Source organism: Dipodomys ordii, unplaced genomic scaffold (genome assembly GCF_000151885.1).
Source record: "Dipodomys ordii isolate 6190 unplaced genomic scaffold, Dord_2.0 Scaffold3, whole genome shotgun sequence".
In the NCBI taxonomy this organism is placed as follows: domain Eukaryota; kingdom Metazoa; phylum Chordata; class Mammalia; order Rodentia; family Heteromyidae; genus Dipodomys; species Dipodomys ordii.
This window is the reverse complement of record NW_012267219.1, coordinates 33,773,934-33,790,524: the sequence shown is the minus strand read 5'-3', so window position 1 is coordinate 33,790,524 and position 16,591 is coordinate 33,773,934. Positions and strand designations below refer to the sequence as shown.

The 16,591-nt window shown below is 44.2% G+C and overlaps 1 protein-coding gene across 1 annotated transcript in view; it reads left to right on the top strand.

Moving 5' to 3' along the window:
• Window positions 1-1,464: 1,464 nt before the first annotated feature.
• Gnptab (N-acetylglucosamine-1-phosphate transferase, alpha and beta subunits) overlaps window positions 1,465-16,591 on the top strand; it is a 47,680-nt gene continuing 32,553 nt past the window's right edge. The window contains exons 1-7 of the mRNA XM_013019059.1: window positions 1,465-1,617; window positions 1,751-1,836; window positions 7,093-7,212; window positions 8,521-8,562; window positions 9,910-10,115; window positions 14,346-14,410; window positions 14,773-14,907. Coding sequence (XP_012874513.1) covers window positions 1,465-1,617; window positions 1,751-1,836; window positions 7,093-7,212; window positions 8,521-8,562; window positions 9,910-10,115; window positions 14,346-14,410; window positions 14,773-14,907 — 807 coding nt within the window. The remainder of the gene's footprint in view (window positions 1,618-1,750; window positions 1,837-7,092; window positions 7,213-8,520; window positions 8,563-9,909; window positions 10,116-14,345; window positions 14,411-14,772; window positions 14,908-16,591) is intronic.

The following is a 16,591-nucleotide window of genomic DNA, read 5'->3' as shown; positions in this document are numbered from 1 at the left end:
TAGCAATGCTATGACAAAATGGGTGGCTGTCCTTTGTTTCTTGAGTCCTGTTACTTTGTCATGCCAAGGATAAAAAAATTTTGTCGGTTGTGAGGTCTGAACTCTGGGCCTGGGCACTGTCCCTCAGCTCCTCAGCTCAAGGCTAGCACTCTACCACTTGAGCCACAGCGCCACTTGTGGCTTTTTTCTTTTTGCTTATGTGGTGCTGAGGAATCGAACCCAGGGCCTCAGGCATGCGAGGCAGGCAGTCTACCACTGAGCTACCTTCCCAGTCCCCAAGCATAAAGATTAAAAAGAAAATGTCAGGATCTCACTATATAGTCCAGTCTGGCCTCAAATTCGCAATCCTACTTCCTCAGCTTTCTAAGTGCTGAGATTACCAGCATGTGCCATTTTGCCCCAGTAATAAGTGTTTTAAAATAATGACATGGAAAGAGAGAACTCTTAATTGGTGCTTGTAAAACCTCAGTGAAGGAGACTAACGGTAGACAGAGGGCTGTTCTTAAAGGCAGACGGTGAAAAGTGAGCAAGGGCACACAACCCTTGGTGGCCAGCTGTGGTCATGCAAACAGAAGTAGAAAAGTGTAGTTGTACAGTCTCTGCAAAGGAGAGCATGTCTTCCCTTTCTTTCCTTTTGTGGAACGCTGTCCAAAGACTGAAGCTTGCATGGTTCCAGGTCACACTGTAGGGCTGCATTTGAAGGGTGGAGGAACAGGAAGCTGGAAGAAGCCTTTAGCAGGACGCAGGGCATTCTGGGAGAAGAAGCAGAATGAAAGAGTCTTCTGAACAATCAAGAAGAAGATCACCTGCAAAGGAGATGGAAAGGAGCTACAGACAGATGAGAAAGCCAAGGACTTGCTTCCAGCACAAGGGAAGTGTGCAGCCGCCAAGAGCTGAGTGTAGTTTAGATCCCGCATGTCACGAGGCCAAGCAGGGACACAGGAGCACTAAGTTCAGAAGTGGTGCCAGAATGGGTTGAAGGGTGGTAGAGTCAGGAGGTGACCTTGAAAGGAACAAAGAATTTGGGGGTAGCTAGACCAATCGGAAGGGTTGTTGAGTGAAGGAGAGGTTTTCTAGAAGTCTCCAAATGTAGGAGTGTGCCTGTGGACAAAATCCTTTTGCAAGGAAAGCAGGAGCACGGTCTTGTGAACGTGACTGAGACTAGACATTTGCAGTCCGCTTTGGTAAGGGGAGCGAAGAAGATTGGTCGCCCTGTGTGGGAAGGCTTACGGATGAGGGATGCAAACAGCCTGGCACCTCATCTAAAGCTTTCCATCTTCTGAAACAGTTAACAAGGTCATCACATGGAACCTCATGCTAATGAGGGCATTGTCCCCATATCCCGCCCATCCCTTCTGACTCAGCTTGCGTCTGATCTGATGTGAAAGTCTCTCCCCAACTTTAGATGGGTCATGTGGCAGCCCCAGTGTCCCCCGGTGCCTCTGCCTCCCCAGCATAACAGGCATGCCTGGCCCCATTTCTCTCCACACAGCGCCCTGTGCTCTGGACAAAGCCAGCCTCTCGGTTGTCCTCAGACACTCTGCCCTTGCTGCTTCTCAGCTTCTCAGCCCCAAACATGTTCTTCCGTCTGGCTGCCACTGTCTCTTTTCACCCCCTGTGAGTTCACTTGTTAAAACCCCATTCACATATCTGTAGTGATTATTAAGGAAACTGGGAGGGAAGGAAAGATCATTTAACTCTTAGTTTTTGATGCAAAGAAAGTATTGTTTCTTTTTCTTTTTTATTCTAGGTGGTTCTGGAATGGAGCCGGGATCAGTACCATGTTTTGTTTGATTCCTATAGAGACAATATTGCTGGAAAGTCCTTTCAGAATAGGTGAGAAGAAAGCTATTTTGAAGAATATCTGTTCTGTAGACTTACATGATGAGTCATGAAAGCGCTCATGTTTTGCATATATGTATTACCATCAAAGTTTTAGATGGTGAAGAATACAGTATACCCACCTGAAGAGACCTTGCAGTTCAACACATTTTGGGGATAAAAATCCTGATTCCCAAGGCATCTTCTTCCCTGAGGTTTGAGTACACTGAGTGGCAGGATCTCATTCAACCATGCACCAGTTCTGTGACACAAAGGATATCTCCTTTCTCCCATGGAACCGGGTTGCTATGACACAGCCAATTGGAGATACCACAGAGAAGAGAGTGCATATGTGTGCTTGCATTCACATTGCCTTTAACCTTCCCTCCCTCCTCCTCCCCTCCCCCTCCTCCTCTTCCTCCTTCTTCTTTTTCTTTTTTTTTTTGCCAGTCCTGGGACTTGAAATCAGGGTCTGGGCACTGTCCCTGAACTTCTTTTGCTCAAGGCTAGCACTCTACCACTTGAGCCACAGTGCCACTTCTGGCTTTTTCTGTGTATGTGGTACTGAGGGATTGAACCCAGGGCTTCATGCATGCTAGGCAAGCACTCTACCGCTAAGCCACATTCCCAGCCCAGCCTTTTGTATATGTCATTCCTGGGAGACTGGGAGTAAAAAGATCATCAGTTATTTCCTTCTGGGCACGATGAATCAGATTTTATTTTGGGGCAACATTGTTGTATGTGCTGAAGGAATTGATGGTTTAATCTAACCTTTAGGTTTTAAACCCCACTTACATACTAGACACCCTATTCTGTACCTTAGGCACCTAATGGTGAGGAGGAAGAATTCATTGATCCTATATAGAACTCACTGACATTATAGTTGGGGGTGGAGGGAGAACAGTGGGGAGTTGGGAGTGAAGTGTAGCTCACATAGAAACCAAGTAAGTATAACTTGTCTATTTTAAAACTAGTGATCTTACTAATTGAGTTTCCAGGAACTGCTTATAAAAGAGAATTGCAAGGTCCCACCCCAGGCCCATTCAATTAGAAACTCTGGTCATGGAGACCAGCACTAAGTTTTAGGAGTCCTGAAGGTGATTTTTGATACTTGCTAATGTTTGAGAACTATTGATATAAATAGAAACAGAAAATGCCTAGGTAAAGAGCCTGTGTGTGTGTGTGTGTGTGTGTGTCTGTCTGTCTGTCTGTCTGTCTTACTTTAGTTCAGGGGTGGGGGGATTCTGCCTTTGAAGACTGTTGCAGTAGCCGGGCGCTAGTGGCTCACGCCTGTAATCTAGCTACTCAGGAGGCTGAGATCTGAGGATCGCGGTTCAAAGCCAGCCCAGGCAGGACAGACCGGTGAGACTCCTATCTCCAATAAACCACCAGAAAACTGGAAGTGGCACTGTAGCTCAAGTGGTAGAGCGCTTGCCTTGAGCTGAAGAGCTGAAGGACAGCGCCCAGGCTCAGAGTTCAAGCCCCACGACTGACCAAAAAAAAAAAAAGACTGTTGCAGTAGAAAGAGCCTGAAGCTGGAGGGAAGCAAATAATGAAGCAGGGCACAGTGCATGATACCTTTTCTACCTGAGACTTAGATACAGGTGCACTGAATTAGTCTGTCATGGTATGGAAGCTGTATATGAAGCAATAAATTCTGGACTGGGAAGGTGGCTCAGTAGTAGAGGGCTTGCCTTGCATGCATGAGGCCTTGGGTTCGATTCCTCAGCACCACATAAGCAAAAAGAAAAAAGCCGAAGGTGGCGCCATGGCTCAAGTAGTAGAGTGCTAGTCTTGAGCTGAAGAGCTGAGGGACAGTTCCTAGGCCCCACAACCGGACCCCCCAAAAAAATAAAATAAATAAATTCTCCCCGGGGCAGGTGAGAAATGAGGTAGAACTGAAAGAAAGGACAATCCAGACAGGAGTAAAAGTATGTTCAAAGACACAAGATCCTGCAAGTTCTTAAGGATTGTGTATTGAGTAAACTGCTTAAGTATCCAGAGCACAAGAGACAGGCTCTGAAGAGCTCTGACGGTTCGGCTGGCCCTACTCCTCATTTTCCTGAGGAATCCTGGGTCCTCTATTACTCTTTGGCCTTCATCTCCAATTGGCTCTTTCATTTGTTCACTTAGACCACTGATCTGTAGCCTCCAGGGTGAGCCAGGTATCCACAAGCCTCAGGGTGTTTGCCTGTGATACTATCTTTCTAATCCTTTCTCCTCCACTACCCAACTGGCTTACTTCCAGGCTTTATTCACAGCCTTGCTCTACAGGCCTGGGGCCTTCTACAATCAGGAAAAGCATTCCATACCTCTAAGCTATAGGCCAGCCCACAATACTGCTTTCTCTGTAAGGTCATCTCTGATTTGTCTATTTTAAAATGACCCTCCCCACATAGATATCCTCTCAGCTGTCCCCATTTTGTACATAATATCTAACCTCACATTCTGATTTTTTTCTTTTTTGGTTTATTTCATCTCTTCACTCTACTAAAATGTAAGTTCCATATCAAACTTGCTTTTGAAGTATCCTGACTTCCCAGGCCCAGTGGGACTTGAACCCAGGATCGGTGAAAGGAGTCACCAACACTCAGTCAGTCAGGCTAAGAATCTTTATTAGCCACAGTGACTGCCCTTCACTATACCAAGTCAGTGAAGCACAGCAACCAAGTTCAAAACCGGTTGGGCTTATAGAGGGAAAAAAAAAAAACAAGCAAGGGGACCACCCACAGCTGGCCAGTGGTAGTTTCACCTTTGGCAAGGAAGCAATTTACAGAAGCAGAGCTAGCAGTTAGTGATTACAGAATGGTGATTATAATTCCAGTTATTCCAATAACCAAGGCAATAAGTCTCAAGGCAAAGTTCTTACCCAACTTCCCTTTATTCAGTTCCCAATTTAATTGATATTGACTAGAACATTCCAAACTTCTTATCACACCCAAACTCAAACCACCTTCCAGGTTTTCTGGCTCTTTCTGAGTTTCACTGTTATTTACCAAATTCCAGTAACCCAGTGTTTAATGCATCAATTTACTTCAAGCCTTTATCTTTGGAATTTCTCCTTTTTTTGACTAGCCTGGAGTTTTTTTGTACAGGGTGATCCTGCCTTTCAAGTTTGGCTCTATTTTTTTTTTTTTTTTTGGTGGTCGTGGGGCCTGAACTCTGGGCCTGGGCGCTGTCCCTCAGCTCTTCAGCTCAAGGCTAGAGGTCTACCACTTGAGTCACGGTGCCACTTCGGCTTTTTCTGCTTATGTGATGCTGAGGAATCAAACCAAGGGCCGCATGCATGTGAGGCAAGCATTCTACCACTGAGCCACCTTCCCAGCCTGGCCCTCTTCTTTTTTGGGGGGGGTCCGGTCGTGGGGCCTGAACTCTGGGCCTGGGCGCTGTCCCTCAGCTCTTCAGCTCAAGGCTAGAGGTCTACCACTTGAGTCACGGTGCCACTTCGGCTTTTTCTGCTTATGTGATGCTGAGGAATCAAACCCAGGGCCTCATGCATGCAAGGCAAGCACTCTACCACTGAGCCACCTTCCCAGCACCCTCCCCCCCCCCCCCGGGCCCTGTTCTTAATAATAATTTTTTTTTCTGTTTCTAATTTCACATTTTGTATTCTCTTTGGGGAGGAAATCATCATACTTCTTTTTTTTTTTTTTGTCGGTCATGGCACTTGAACTCTATCCCTGAGCTCTTTAGCTCAAGACTAGCTCTCTTTGACTTGAGCCACAGTACCACTTCCGGTTTTCTGGTGGCTTATTAGAGATAAGAATTTCCATGGACTTTCCTGCTCGGGCTGGCTTTGAACCGAGATCCTCAGATCTCAGCCTCCTGAGTAGCTAGGATTACTGGCGTGAGCCACTGGTGCCCGGCCTCATCATACTTTCTAATTTTTTTTGTGAAAATACTGTACAGAGGGGTTACAATTACATGGGCAAGATAATGAGTACATTTCTCATCAAGCATTGTAGCCGCCTCCTTTGTTTCCCCTTCCCATCCCTTCCTATCCTCCCCCCCAATCCTCCTCATGGGCCCTCCCCATCACTCCTCTCCCCCCCCCCACCAGTGTCAGGTCACATTCGTGTAGATTGGAATAGGCCCGGAAACATAAAAGATTGGTGGAAGTTTTGATAAATCTGGGGGTAAGACCTGAACCAAAACAGTAGGCTCAGGAATTAAAAGGCTTCCTCTACTTCCTTATTTTCAGGATAAGATCATTAGGCCTAAATAGAGAGGATTCCAGAGTGGGTGTGTACTTACAGCTTAGCTTCGTCACCAGAAGCTCATTCACAAATACTCACTGGGCACCTCTGAGCTAGGTGCTCTGTCATGTGCTTGGATGTTTTAGAAAACAAAGCTTTCTGGGAACTTACATCCACGAGAGGAACTAGTCTAGTTATCAGTATAGACAACCAGATAGTTAATGTCTAAGGGAAAGTGACTAGAGCTGTGCAATGAAGTAAAAGCAGAGCCGGATGAGGCAGCTGAGGAGGAGCTGGTTTGGGCGGTTGGGGGCTTTGAGGGCAGGTTTTCACCAGTGCTGTTGAGGAACATTTGTATTTGTTCTTTCACCTGTAATCTCTGTGTTTGGCTACACTTGAATGCCAGCTGTAGCCATTTATCCAGTCTGAGGTTCCAAAACCAACTCTCTTCCCCAGTAGCTTACCTTTATTGAAGTAATGGGGATTGGATGCAGGACCTTCCATATACTGGACATGTACCACACTGAGCCACATCCTTAACCCCCAAATAATCCTTAGAACAAACCGACATCAACCTCCTTTAGCATTGTTTTTGGAAGATCAAATGATGAAAAGTTCATGAAATTTGAAGCATGATGTCACTGAAGGAGAATATAGTGAATACTAGTGTGCCCCTCCCCCCAATACAATTCTGTGAAATATGCCCTATTAGGATGACCTTTTTTTTTTTTTTTTGTCGTTCGTGGGGCTTGAACGCTGGGCCTGGGCGCTGGCCCTCAGCTCTTCAGCTCAAGGCGAGCGCTCTACCACTTGAGCCACAGTGCCACTTCTGGTTTTCTGGTGGTTTATTGGAGATAGGAGTCTCACAGTCTCTCCTGCCCGGGCTGGCTTTGAACCGTGATCCTCAGATCTCAGCCTCCTGAGCAGCTAGGATTACAGGCGTGAGCCACCAGCGCCTGGCTAGGATGACCTTTTTATTGGTTATTGTTTGTAATGTGTAAGTTTAAGCTCTACTGTAATCTAATATACTGGAAAATAAAATATTTAAGCTGGAGGACTTGTGGGTCTGCCCTAGGCTCTGTCTGCCCATGCCGATTGACGTGGTCTACACCTGGGTGAATGGCACGGATATGGAACTCCTGAAGGAGCTGCAACAGGTCAGAGAGCAGATGGAGGAGGAGCAGAAAGCAATGAGGTAAAACTAATTCTCAGAAGGAACAAACGCATGTATGTTGCCCCTTATTCCAGATGAACACACATTCAAGAAGGTAAAGTTATTTTCGCAGTGCTGTCCAGAGATCTTCCGTTCACATTCACAGCGTTAGATTCAGGCAGTCATCCACCTGACCTCTGGTGACTAATGAAGCCCAGTCTCTTCTGCCACATGCTGGCCTCACTTTGTTTAGTGACTGGTTCCTGAGGGGTCTAAAGTGGCGACTGTGGGCGTCCTGGGCTAACTGCTTTCTCACCTGAGTCTCAGATTTTGTATCTTCATGAAATAAATATTTACACAAAATAGCTAAGAGGTTCTACTGAAAAATAAAATAGGTCCTAGCATTGTTTCCATTTAATAGATACACTTGAGGCTGGGTACTGATAGCTCGTGCCTGTAATCCTAGCTACTCAGGAGGCTGAGGTCTGAGCATCATAGTTCGAAGCCATCTTGAGCAGAAAAATCTGTGAGACTCTTATCTCTAAAAAACTACTCAGAAAAAAGTGAAAAATGGCACTGACGCTCAAGTGGTAGAGCTCTAACCTTGAGCAAATAATCACAGTGATAGTACCCAGGTTCTGAGTTCAAGCCTCAGGATTGGTGTGTGTATGTGTGCGTGAGCGTGCGCGTGTGCGTGTGGGTGAGCGGTGCACATGATATACTTGAAAGAATGTTTCCTCTTAACTTTTTTCTTCAAATCATGGAGTATGGAATGAGAAGCTTTGACACTTAATTGAAGGTGTGATTTAGTTGTTGAACTTGTTTGCGAAAGCAACAGCAACTTCTGGAGAAACTTCAAAGCTGGGATACTGGCTGGCTCTCCTCTCCTCAAGAGTATTTACTGGGAACATCCTCATTCACTTCTTTTTTAAAGTACATATTAATTATACAAAGGAAAGTTACTGTGATTTTCCATACTCACATATAATGTACTTTGATCTCATTCACTCCCCACTAATGCTCTTTCTCCATTCACTTTATAAATGCCACAAATGCACCCCAGTGGCAGTTCCAGATGGTTGACTCAGGCTGTGGCAGATTTTCTCTGTTAGGAAATTAAAGACCTTCCCTATGCTTGAAAATGTTTTGTGTTTAGTAGTTGATATTTTAAGAGAACTGCCTTGGTTCCAGTGGGAGGTACAGTTTTGTTTATAATATTTCATTGGAGCATAATTTATTTGCGCTTAAAACATGTAAGCACATAATGCTTCCAACATGTTCCAGTGTAATAAGCAGGACATTTAACTTCATCAATTCCCTCTTCAACAAACTGTATTTCCTTTTCATTAGAGAAATCCTTGGGAAGAATGTAACAGAGCCAACGAAGAAGAGGTAAGCCTCTGAATTCCTTCTCAATGAGAAACATTCAAGTACAAAGTGAAATTTAAAGATTATCATTTGTTTTTGCTGAATACATATATTTCATACTTTTTTTGTTTGTTTTTTTGTGGGTCCTGGGGCTTGAACCTGGGGCCTGTGCACTGTCCTTGAGCTTTTTTTTGCTCAAGGCTAGCACTCTGTTACTGAACCACAGCTCCACTTCTGGCAGTTTTTGGTGGTTAATTGGAGATAAGAGTCTCACAGATTTCCTGCTTGGGCTGGCTTTGAACCTTAATCCTTAGATCTCAGCCTCCTGAGTAGCTAGGATTATAGGTATGAGCCACTGGCACCTGACTTGTGCTTTTATTTATTTATTTTTATTTTTTTTATAGAGACAATGTCTTGCCATGTAACCTACACTGTCCTGGAGTTAGTAATCCTCCTGCGTCAGCCTTCTGTATTACAGGCCTGCACCCTTATACCCAGCTTAATACTGTTAAAAAAAATCACTTTTTAATTATTTAAATAAAATTGTGCAACATTGCAGGAAGGTTGGGTATAAACTTATATCTTTCTATGACCTCCATTCCACAATTAGCATTTTTGTATTCTTTTCATACATATTTTAATAGCTATAGTTTATAATCTGTACAATTTGTATCTTTTACTTTTTTTTTTTTTTGGTCCATCGTGGGGCTTGAACTCTGGGCCTGGGCACTGTCCCTCAGCTCTTCAGCTCAAGCTCTCTACTGCTTGAGCCACAGTGCCACTTTTGGTTTTCTAGTGATTTATTGGAGATAAGAGTCTCACGGACTTTCCTGCCCGGGCTGGCTTTGAACTGCGATCCTTAGATCTCAGCCTCCTGAGTAGCTAGGATTATAGGCATGAGCCACCAACCCCCTGCTTGTATCTTTTATTTTTATGTTAATATATTATCTTCCTGCTTCATACTTTTCAATATATATGGACACATGAGTGTTACATATGACATGCCTATATATTTCCAAATTGCTTTTCCCAAGAGTTCTTTCTTACTAAAGGTAGCGAGGCCAGCCATGGTTCAGGTACAGCAGATTTCCTGTAATTTCAGTACTTACAGCTTGAAAATTCTATAGAATTTGATGTTCGTTAATATTATACTTTGCTAACTAATACTATACTTTGCTAACTGGCTACATTTTTATATCTTTGAGATAAAATTTCATACTTTATTAAACTATCTTTTTTTCTTTTTTTAACATAGACTAAAGAAAAAAATTCTGCAAAACATCTGATGTTTTTGTTGTAGTGTCGACAGGGTTGTCATTGTTGATTAGGTCTCAGGGATGAACTTGTGGGCCTGTTGGTTTTGTTTTACAGCGAGAAGCCGTTGGAATGTCTGCTGACGCACTGCATTAAGGTGCCGATGCTTGTCCTCGACCCACCCCTGCCACCCAACTGCACCCTCAAGGACCTGCCATCTCTTTATCCTTCTTTTCACTCTGCCAGTGATATATTCAATGTTGCAAAACCGAAAAACCCTTCCACTAACCTTTCGGTGGTTGTCTTCGACAGTACCAAGGAGGGTAAGATCGTTTTGTGGATATTCTTAAGTCATGTTATCACTGACACGTGGATAACAAAATTCTCCATGGAGTGGAAGTTAGTGTTACAGAAATTTCTGAGAAACTAAAAATGCACAAAGAGAAACCTAGAGTGTCATTGTACTGTCCTTGTATGTCATGCCTAACTTCAGGAAAAGATACATATCTTTCACTTTATACCCATTTGTTTGTGCTAAGTATGGGGTGAGGGCTGTCAGTTACTCTCCAGGCTATTTTTCTACTGTGGGACTCTTCAACCAGGTTGTTTTCTGAAGTTGTGACGGAAGTTGTGACGGACACACTGAAACTTCCCCTTCTGAAACTTCTGATTAAACAGGTGTTATGGTCTGAATGTTTGTCTTGCCCTAAGGACTTGAGTGTGGAAATCCTAACCCTCAATGTAATGGCTTTGGGCGGTGATTAGGACTTGAAGGGTGAGCTCTTGTGGAAGGGCTGAGGGCCCTTATGAAAGAGACCCAGAGACTCCCTCTGGAGGGAGGGAACTGTGAGGTCACCATCTGTAACGTGTGAGAGACAGGGCTTACCATCTACCTTGAGGTAGCCTCATTTGTTCTCCTTAGCTGCCTGAGTATGGGATTTTAGGTGTGCACTACTGTGCTTGGCTTCATATAGCTTTCTTACACAGATTAAAGGTGTACCCTTTGTGGTCGTAGAGAAATGATGTAATCCTTCTTGCACATTATTTCTTTTCATTCTAGGTCTCTTCCTTTTATCTCTTGATCTTAGATTGCTCTTCTCAGACTACTTTTAAAATGGGTCTCCTAGGCTGCAGCTGTGGCTCAGTGTTAGAGTGCTTGCCTAGCTGAACAAGTTAGGTTCAGTTCAGTTTTTTGCACTGCAGAAATACAAAATGTGTGAACTGGAAGTGAGCATTCTATTCCATGTGGTTGAATATGCGCCAGGAAAGCAGACCTGCCTCCGCCTGTTCATCCAATAGTAGTTCATTCAGTGCCTACCATCCACACAAGACTTTCCCCAGTGAGCACATGGATGAGAGGCTTCCCCTCCCCCACCCATGGAGTTTACAAAGGAAAAATAGGTAAATGAACACAGATAAGTCAGATAAACAGTCTACAAAAGATAACTCTGTAGTGAGCACTGAGCAGGGGAAGCAGGAGAAGAATGGCAGTCAGGGAGAACAGGTGGAAACTCCAAATTGAGTCATAGTGGCAGGCCTCCCCAAGGTGAATTTTGAGTTGAAAATGTGGACCAAGTGAGGGGTCCAGCCGCACAAATATCTGCAGCGTGATCTGGAGAAGTAGAATGGCTGGTATAAAGGCCCTGAGGCAAAAATGTGTCTGGCAGGTTTGATGAAGATAAGGAGATGAGCTTAGAGAAGGAACAGGAGATGGGGATGGGACAACTGTGTAAGCCCTAGTAGCCCCTTGATTCATGCCTTTGAAGTGAACACATACTCCTAATACCCAGTGCCTCTTTTAAAGGCAAATGGCATATGTCAGAGCCTTCCTTTCCTTAGCTCACGCACATTCTGTGTGCTGGTGTTCCAACTCAGTGCTTCCTGGTAAGCTATACACACAGCCCCCAGCGTATACATGTGTATATTGACGTATACATATATATATATATGGATATCTACGTAGGTGTAGAAAGCGGTTACCACTCAATATGACAGTTTGTAAATGCACTGCATCTCGATCAGTGTCACCTGTTTCATCATTCACCCCCATTCCTCTCATTCCAGTTTTCCTCTCAGTTTTCCTAGTTTCATTGGACATGCATTGACTATTTTTGTTTTGTTTTGTTTTTTTTGTTTTGTTTTTGTCGGTCATGGGGATTGAGCTCTGGGTCTGGGCACTGTCCCTCAGCTCTTCAGCTCAAAGTGAGTGCTCTTACTGCTTGAGCCACAGCTCTAGTTCCAGTTTTCTGAAGGTTTATTGGAGATAAGAGTCTCATGGATGCTCCTGCCCAGGCTGGCTTTGAACTGCAATCCTCAGATCTCAGCCTTCTGAGTAGCTAGGATTACAGGTGTGAGCCACCGGCGCCCAGCTGCATTGACTATTATAACTGCATTCTTTCACCTTTTATATCTTGATAGTACCCTTGAGACTTGTCCATCGTGGCCATATACTTACCCAGGCTACAGTTTGCAGAATCTGCCTTCTTTGCTTGTCTTGGAAATCAGAATCAGAGCCTCCCTCACCTCTCTCTCCTGTTTTCCTCCATCCTATGTTTCAGCAGCCATTTACCCAATCACTGTCCTCTTCAGACTTCTCTATGCTCCTTTCCTCATACTTCTCTCCAAGTTGGGCTGAGCCCTCCCCACCTGGCCAGCCTGCTGTCTTCACCACCAGACGAATTTGCTTGCTTGCTCTCTCTCTCTCTCTCTTTCTCTTTCTTTTTCTTGTCAGTCCTGGGACTTGAACTCAGGCCTGGGCACTGTCCCTGAGCTTCTTTTGTGCAACACTAGCACTCTACTACTGCTTAAGCCACAGTGCCACTTCAAGCTTTTTCTGTGTATGTGGTACTGAGGAATTGAACCCAGGGCTTCATGCCTGCCAGGCAAGCACTTGACCACTAAGCCACATTCCCAGCCCCAGATGAATATTAAACATGAGAAAATTGCTACCTATGGGGACACAGCTCTATGGGCTCCCAGCCAATTACATAATGCTGCTCCCCGGTGTTCAGGGGCTCCCTTGGTCTGCTTTCCCAAAGGTTTTGCTCTAGTCACTTTTCCTTCTCAACTTGATCCATTTTGCCCTTGCATCTGGGATTTCTGTCATCCTGCCATTTCTTTGAGATTGAGGCAGAATTTGATTCTTCCTATAAACCATTCCACATTCTGCTACTTGGTAAACAGCTATCAAGGCTTAACTCTATGCTGATTTGCATGGTTCCTCCTTTGCTGGATGTGAAGTGTGTGTGTGTGGGGGGGGGGTAAAGCAGCTATCTATGCTGATTTTGCATTGTTCCTCCTTTGCTGGATGTGAAGTGTGTGTGTGTGTGTGTGTGTGTGTGTGTTGTGGGGCTTGAACTCTGAGCCTGGGTGTGTGTGTGTGTGTGTTGTGGGGCTTGAACTCTGTGGGGCTTGAACTCTGAGCCTGGGTGCTGTCCCTGAGCTTTTCACTCAAGGGGAGCACTCTTTCCACTTGAGCCATAGCTCTACTTCCAGTTTTCTGGTGGACTTTGTTGCTGGGGTTGGCTTTGAACCGAGATTCCCTAGATCTCAGCCTCCTGAGCAGCTAGGATTATAGGCGTGAGCCATGAGCGCTTGGCCAACTACTATTTTATGAGACTGTGTATTATTGGTTTGCACAGTGTTCTATGGGATAGCGTAGTTAAGTATTAAAATACGATTGTTTCCTGACATGAGTGGATCAGCTTACATGCAATATTCTAGTGCTTTGATGCTTCTTTTTTTTTTTTGATGATGTTGTTGTGGGTTTTTTCCCCTTTGGAAAGAGGGGCAATATTTTATTTGAACAGATACAGAAAGAACTCCCAAGAAATTAATTTTGAAATAAAAGAACTATGTACTAATATATAAATGGCAATTCATAACTGTACCTTTTAGGACATTTTGAAAATCTGTTTATAGGTACAGAGCAATGAGTTTTGTTGAACCAAACCACACTTATACTGGCAGATAATTTTTTTTGTAATTAGTAGGAATTTTATTGGTTCATTAAAATTGACAAACTCAGCTGGGCACCAGTGGCTCCTGCCTATAATTCTAGCTACTCAGGAAGCTGAGATCTGAGGATCACAATTCAAAGCCAGCTTGGGGGGACTGGGAAGGTGGCTCAGTGGTAGAGTGCTTGCCTTGCATGCATGAGGCTCTGGGTCGATTTCCTCAGCACCACATAAGCAGAAAAAGCCGGAAGTGGCTCTGTGGCTCAAGTGGTAGAGTGCCAGCCTTAAGCTGAAGAGCTGAGGGGCATTGCCCAGGCCCAGAGTTCAGGCCCCATGACCAGCAAAAAAAAAAAAAACCCACAAAAAACAGCCCAGGCAGTAAAGCCTGTAAGGCTCTTAATCTCTAATAAACTACTCAGAAAACCCGAAGTGGCACTATGCCTCAAGAGGTAAAGGGCTAGCCTTGAGCTGAAGAGCTGAGGGACAGTGCCCAGGCCCAGAGTTCAAGACCCACGACCGACAAAAAATTTTTTAAAAATTGACAAACTCAGCCTCCCTCAAATGTAAATAAAATGTTTATTATATTCTTTATTGTAGTTGAAGATGCCCATGCTGAACTGTTTAAAGGAAACAGCAGACAGACAGTTTGGAGGGGTTACTTGGTATGTCATCATTTTGAATTCTAATTGTAGTTTGTATTAGGCTAGTATGAATATACAAAATGAGAAAGTCATTTTTCTGTGAGAATTATTATTTTTGAGACAGCCTTGTGTAGCTGGGGCTGATCTTCCTGCCTCGGCCTCCAGAGTGCTGTGTGCCACCGTACTTGGCTCTTTGAGTACATTTTTCTCTGAGTTGAGTTATGGTACTCTTCTGACTTTGAAGTTTGTGTGATGCCTTAGATCTTTTATCGTTTCTAGGCTCTCAGTTATCACCAGCCTAAGTTTTCACCAGTAAGTTTTTCAGCTGTAAGTTTTCACTGGCTTTATAGTGTGGAAATAAGTTGATGTGTTTCTCCCTTTAGACAACAGATAAAGAAGTCCCTGGGTTAGTGCTGATGCAAGACTTGGCCTTTCTGAGTGGATTTCCTCCGACATTCAAGGAAACAAGTCAACTGAAGTCAAAATTGCCAGAAAACCTTTCTTCTAAAATAAAGCTGGTAAGATCTTGGTAAAAGAGCTGCTAAGCATGGCACATCTCCTTACTGCCCAACCCTTCCCTCCTGGCACATTTTGTTCCAAGTATAAACAGTAGTTAAAAGGCAAAGAGCCATTTTAGTTTTCACCCGTCATTATAAGGCTCTGGATGCTAGATTCTCACTGGTTACTTTTTTTTTTTTTTTTTTAGCCATGGGGCTTGAACTCTGGGCCTGGGCACTGTCCCTCAGCTCTATAGCTGAAGGCTAGTGCTCTACCATTTGAGCCACAGAACCACTTCTGGTTTTCTGGTGGTTAATTGAGATAAGAGTCTCACAGACTTTCCTGCCCAGGCTGGCTTGGAATCGTGATCTTCAGATCTTAGTCTCCTGAGTAGCTAGGATTACAGGCGTGAGACACCAGTGCCCGGCTATATTTAGAATTTTTGTTTAGACCTTCAAGTGTGCCATTTGTTTGGGTTGGCTTCGGCCACTGGCCTGTGACACACCTTTTTTCCTTTATTGTTGTCACAGCCACACAGTCCAAATGGGTGTGCTTTCCAGTTGACCTACGTCAACCTGCCCAGTCTTCTATCAGCAATATTCCAGGCTGTAAAACATGAATATCTTTTTCTCTTGGAGTAGAAAGAAAAGTCCTTGCCTTAGAAGTTGTTAAGTACTGGGGCTGGGAAGGTGGCTCAGTGGTAGAGTGCTTGCCTTGCATTCCTGAGGCCCTGGGTTCGATTCCTCAGCACCTCATAAGCCAAAAGAAAAAAACCGTGACGCTGTGGCTCAAGTGGTAGAGTGCTAGCCTTGAGCTGAAGAGCTAAGGGACAGCACCCAGGCCCAGAGTTCAGGCCCCACGACCGGACCCAAAAAAAAAAAAGAAGTTGTTAAGCACTGGTTTTCCTGAACTGCTCTTGGAGTTCTGCCACTAGGTGTGGTGTGCCTGGTATCCACTTCCTCCTGGCCAGGTGGCATCTCAGTATTTGGGCTGGGAAAATGGAGGCTGAGGTATTGGTGTAGGAACTGCAATTAAGGTTAATCAAGGTGCATTCTGTTACCTCTCCCCCTTGCCCATAGTTCTCTTTATCATGTTTCTTCTTTTACATATGTGTTTCATTGTTTAAGGTACATTGTTTTATATTTGTAATACAAGAATAATGACACTGGCATCCATACATTTTTTTCCTTCAAAGCTTTCTTTGTTGTACTTTGAAATATGATAGTACTCCACTATACTAGGATTGAACTTGCCATTAATCTGAGTTTTTGATCTATTCAAAAATAGAGATCTTTCCTTTCTGAGTTATTTTTAGCACTGATTTTAGGCAAATAAAGTGATAGACTAGCTTTCAGCCAATGTTTACTTGCTTAATGATTTCGTAGCTGTTCATCCTAGAATTGTAGACTCATGTACATCTATATTGTATATATCTATATTTTTATCTGTCAACTCCTTTGTGCAGAAAGAATGACATTTTTGGTTCTATATTTCTAATGGCAATACCTTTGTCAGAGAGAGCAGGGGTTCCTTCTAGTCTCCATCCCCTGTCGTGGTGTGAACCTCCATTGGTTCAGCTGCTCCCAGGGCTGACTCCTTCTGTTGTGTTGGCTGGTGAGTGGACTGTGCTGCCAAAAGATGCCAGTCCCACATGGTCATAGACCCCCTGCAAACCACACTTGTGGTGGTGTGCTCCAAGATAAG